We start from the raw sequence: 5,000 nt of genomic DNA, 5'->3' as shown, positions 1-5,000 counted from the left end.
AGATCTCTGAACTCTGAAATTAATCCCTTAGAGTAAATTTAGTCGCTTGCTGGCTATCCAGTAAACATTTGAGATACACATGTATGAGGTCGCCATGAGAGATTAGAAGCTAACATTATCCCTAGGTAGGTGCGACAAGCTACATCCTCTGTGATAGTAGATCACAGCTGGCCGCAATACTTAGCAGACCAAAATGAACAAAATACCCAGGAGACTTAGTTATAATAAAATCAATAAGGGACTCGCCCGAATCGTTAATGCTTGTTGCCTCAACCCGTTCTCGTCCTTGAATTCGCGATTATCCTGAATTGTTAATTTGCTTTGAATTCACTATACACCTTATTCCAAAATGGCCGCTGATTTATGCGCATATATACAAATTGGCCCTTGTTGCCTCGTTCAAGATAAAATATTCTTTTGAATTTTAAGCGTAAGAACGAGGCATCAAGGGCTAATTTGAATAAAAACAACAGAATATTTAAATGGCGGCCATTTTGGAAAAAGGTGTATTAGGGAGCTTAAGCAACGACAACGGCGACGGCAACGACAACGTCACACATTTGCATATTTAATGAGCAAAAACAATAGCTTTGCACGCCCTGCACGTGCGTTTTTCACTTTTGTTCATGAGGATAAATTTTCAATTTCTCCCCTAAATTAGGTGACGTTCCGACCAGTGTCATTTTCGAGGAACTACCACACCCTTGTCACATTAAAAAGGTTGAAATAATCACGTAGCGATTAAAACTGCGCAAATTTATATTCATTTTTGAGATGACGTTCTAGTTGCCGTCGGCGTTGTCGTTGCTCAAGCTCCCTATCGTGAATAGACTTTTTTGCAGATACGGCTGCCATTTTGGTTTCTATTGTTTCAAATAACTATTATGGGATGCCCAGGGGGCAAATACAAATTAATTTGCCCCTTGAGCATCCCATAATGTCTTTAGAAACAATAGAAATCAAAATGGCTGCCGTATCTGCTAAAAGGTCTATTTAGAAGACTGAAAGACTGTCATGGATCATGGGAGATATTCTTATATTTTTAAAAGACAACCCAACCGCTAAGCTAAATTTAAGTTCTTATTGATTTCGCGGAAACTTGCGCGCCTTTTTTGGCTTAGTCGCCATAATTTAAAAGCTTTTATTTAGTCTTTTGAAAAGCGCGCCAACAAGGGCTTGCCGCGTCCCATTTTTTCCCACCTTATGGGACGGACGTAGAATGTAATGGGCAGTACTTGCAATAGCCCACTTTCGATATATTAAAATTCGGTCCTAAACAAAAGGCATCATCTCGAATCAAATCATGTCAAAGCCGTGGGGAATAAACTCATACAAATCCTTGTGTATATTCCCCAGAGCCTCGAGATGATGCCTTTTGTTTAGGACTTATTTAATATATCGAAATTGTGCTATTTTAATTTGTTCTGTGCATGCAATTTTAATCAGCCAGTGAAAAGAGTTGAATTTTTAGGTGCGACCAGATCCTTTCGTTTCGCCGACCACGTGACCAAAAGAAACAGAGGGCTCTGGCGACGAGAATGGTAATCACTTGATGCAAGTTGGTACAGTCCATACAGCGGTAAAATGGTGCATCAAAATGGCCACCCTCAGACGGATTGACAGGATCGTAGTGAGCATTGAAATCACCAAGAAGTACGAGGGCATTTGGGGGATAAGACAAAGCCCTATCAACGCCACATTGCAAATCCGTAAGAAAATTTATGTTGGCTTGAGCATTTACAGAAGTTGGACCGTAACAGACATCACAAAGAAAAGTTAGTGTATTAATCTTCATTTCTATCCATAAAAGTTCAAGCCTATTGTCTCCTAAACAAATGGGATGACACGGAGAAAGCAACACCTCCGTACCGCCTCCCGTCTTGCGTATCCAAGCTCATAAAAGGGCAATAGCCTGGAATATCAAAAGAATCGCTTGAAATTGAATAATTTAACCATTCTCAGAGATAATAAAAGCATGAGATTTCTGTTTCAAATTATTGAGACAAGCTCATCAAATCGGCTATGTTTAAACTCCGAACATTAGCGTGGCCACTCAAAAATGAAGAAGTAGGGTTAGGTCCAGGATTATAAGGCTCACTATCACCTCATAAGAACAAAAAGATAAAAATTATAACTGAGATATAACTGGTAATAAAAATAAAAGATAACAGAGGAAAAACGAAAATAACAATAGATTTGATGAAGAGCAATTGTTGAAAAAGCCCATCGCCGCCCTATAAACTTTTAACATAAGCCCTATTGTATATATTAGCGAATAGAAGAAATAGAAAATAGCTCACCTCCTGCAGCTGCTCAAGTGTATAGAGAAATTATGAGTGCAAGAAAAATGACAAAAACATATCAGAACAGGGATCATATTTTATAAACTACGCAACAGGCTTAGGGCTCCAAAATACCATAAAACTAATGAGAATGAATTTGCTAACCTTTACTTAGCGGGCATGCGGTAACCTTGTTTTATCTGCCGACGGGATGTATGGACGAACACGTCCATCAACATTGAGAAATGCTTTACCGTCGATCGCCCACACCGGAGTATCTTTATGTTCATCTCTTGCCATCTGTAAACGTTTTCGGTTAACAAAAGTAAGGTCTTCGTAAACTGTGAAACTTTCCCCTCCAGCGCCGCTTTCTTGGCCCTCAAAACCCTTAATTCTTGAACTTCACTATGATCGCACGGCTGCCATGTTGTCTCTTCCGTCCAACCATGTGGGTTCTATCAATGTCCCCTGCGTCAAATTCTAAACCCATCTCCCAAAGAAAGAACTCTAAACCTTTCTTAGGACAGTCTTCATTCTCTTCCTCCTGAACTCCATAGATACGTACACTTTCCCTGCGAGAATGCTGCTCGTTGTTGTTTAGTTTAAGTTTAACATCAGTGAGTTGAACTTTCAGGTCCTCAAACTCTTTACGAAATGGAGATAATACGCTTTCCACAAGGTCCTGACAAACTGTCTTGACTACTCCTGAATTGAACTTGCGTAGCGAATCCTGGAAGGTGGACTCACTAAAGTACTTCTCAGCTTCGACCTTGATATAGGCAGCCATGTCTTTGTCCAAGCGTTATTATTATGATTATTATTATTATTATTATTATTATTATTATTATTATTTAATTTAAAACTATAAAAGTTAGAGATAACAAGTTAAACCGACGTTTCGGAGTAGACATCACTCCATTATCAAGGTAAAAATGTTCTATGATGCTAAAATTACAGTATTAAAAACGATTGACGCTAAGAATTAACATAATAAGCACGTGCGAAATTGGCTATAAGAATACTTTAGCACGAATGGAATCCGATTGCACATTGAGGCTAGGCTTAAGTGTTCTTATAAATAACATTTCAAACACTAAGCAATCAAATTTGTTTTTACATTTTTTGAGCACCTCAAAGCGTTTAAGCAGGTCCCGAGGGATCGACCCGTGTGCGTTCTTATAGTGTCTGGCAATAGCCGAGGACTGTTGCTTATGTCCCTTTACACGATTGTGTAAATGTCCGCGTGTGTAGCCTACATAACCTTCATCACAAAGGTCACATTGAAATTTATATACAACACACTGCTGATTTATGATCGGCGGCTTTGCCTCTTTCACTTTCAGTTCCTGTTCAATTTTTCTGCTGGTAAATACAGGCTGGATGGTTTTGTTTACTTTCAGGCTCAAATCCTTAAGTTGTTTTTTAACAAATTCTGCTGAGTTTTGGTCTTTAAATGGCAAGACTACTCGAACCATGTTATCCGTCTCTTGGGCTGTTGATAAAGGTCGCGGTTGGTCGCAGACCTTTGAGTCAACAAAGCGTTTGATAGTGGAATTTACGAGTTGTTTCGGGTACTTTAGGCGTGAGAAAACTGACTTCAAACGGTCACATTCGTCTGAGAAGTGTGACCAGGTAGAAGATAAACGGTGTGCTCGATCGAGCATAGTTCTCAGCAAGCCATTCTTGTACCGATTGTCAACATTGCTCTGAAAATGCAGAAGGAGACCTGAATTCGTGGGTTTTACGTAGACCTTTGTCTCTATCCGGGGAGATCGATTCAGTAACTGAGTTCCCAGAAATGGCAACATACCATTGCTTTCAGTTTCCATGGTGAATTTTACGGATGAATGTGCAAGGTTTAATGTGTCTAGAAAGCTAGATGCTGCCGCCATATTCGGCATGATGGTCAGGGTGTCGTCTACATATCTTCGATAGAACGAAGGGAGTTTTCCTTGTCGTTCGAGGTTTTCTTCGATTGAGGTCATGAAAACATTAGCGAGCAAGGGGCCAAGGGGAGAACCCATGGCCACACCATCAGTCTGTTCATACAAGGCTCCATTGAATTGGAAAAGTTGTTCTTTTGTAGCTACTCTGAGAAGGTCAACAAGGTCCATTTTCGTCAAATTCAAGTCGTACGTTACGTTAAACCAATTGTTGGTGAAAGCTCTGTTCGCGAGTATCTCTATCGTTTCATCCAAGGGTACGTTTGTGAACAGGGAAGACACATCATACGAAACCAGAATGTCACCGTTTGCTATTTCCATGTTTTGAATTTCGTTCGTAAATTCAAATATGTCAGATACTGTGTACTGATTCAAAGACAAAGGCTTAAGTTTAGTGTCAAGCCATTTAGCCAGCGCGTAGTTGTATGTTTGCTTTGCTGATAGAATAGGGCGCATCGCTAAGTTCTCCTTGTGTGTCTTTGGTAAGCCATATAAATGGGCTAATCTGGAGCCTGTAGGGCACACAGTCTCCGCAATGGGCTTGGGCAGAATTCGACGGACAGTAGAGTCTAAATCTTTCTCTTTCTTTAGAAGAGGGTGGTAATAAGTTGGTGGTCTACCTCTACTTGGAGGCCTTTCCAGGGGAACAGGCCGAAATTTACTTGCGTCATTGATGGAAGCTTCAGATAATAGGCGTAAATATTCGGACTTGTCCATTACGACCACTCCCGAACCCTTATCTGGTTTGGTAATGATGATGTCGTCGCGACGCTTC

At 40.3% G+C, this 5,000-nt stretch overlaps 2 protein-coding genes across 2 annotated transcripts in view; both read right to left on the bottom strand.

Moving 5' to 3' along the window:
* LOC138022861 (retinoschisin-like) overlaps positions 1 to 5,000 on the bottom strand; it is a 68,830-nt gene that overhangs the window by 395 nt on the left and 63,435 nt on the right. The gene's annotated exons all lie outside the window — the stretch shown is intronic.
* Positions 3,191 to 4,968, bottom strand: LOC138024184 (uncharacterized). Its single transcript, XM_068871298.1, has one exon. It carries the CDS (start codon positions 4,940 to 4,942, stop codon positions 3,293 to 3,295), a length of 1,650 nt encoding a protein of 549 aa, XP_068727399.1. The 5' UTR covers positions 4,943 to 4,968; the 3' UTR covers positions 3,191 to 3,292.

The sequence above is a fragment of the Montipora capricornis genome, chromosome 11 (genome assembly GCF_036669925.1).
Source record: "Montipora capricornis isolate CH-2021 chromosome 11, ASM3666992v2, whole genome shotgun sequence".
Classification (NCBI taxonomy): domain Eukaryota; kingdom Metazoa; phylum Cnidaria; class Anthozoa; order Scleractinia; family Acroporidae; genus Montipora; species Montipora capricornis.
The sequence above is the reverse complement of the archived record's forward strand: the minus strand, read 5'-3'. Positions and strand labels throughout refer to the sequence as shown.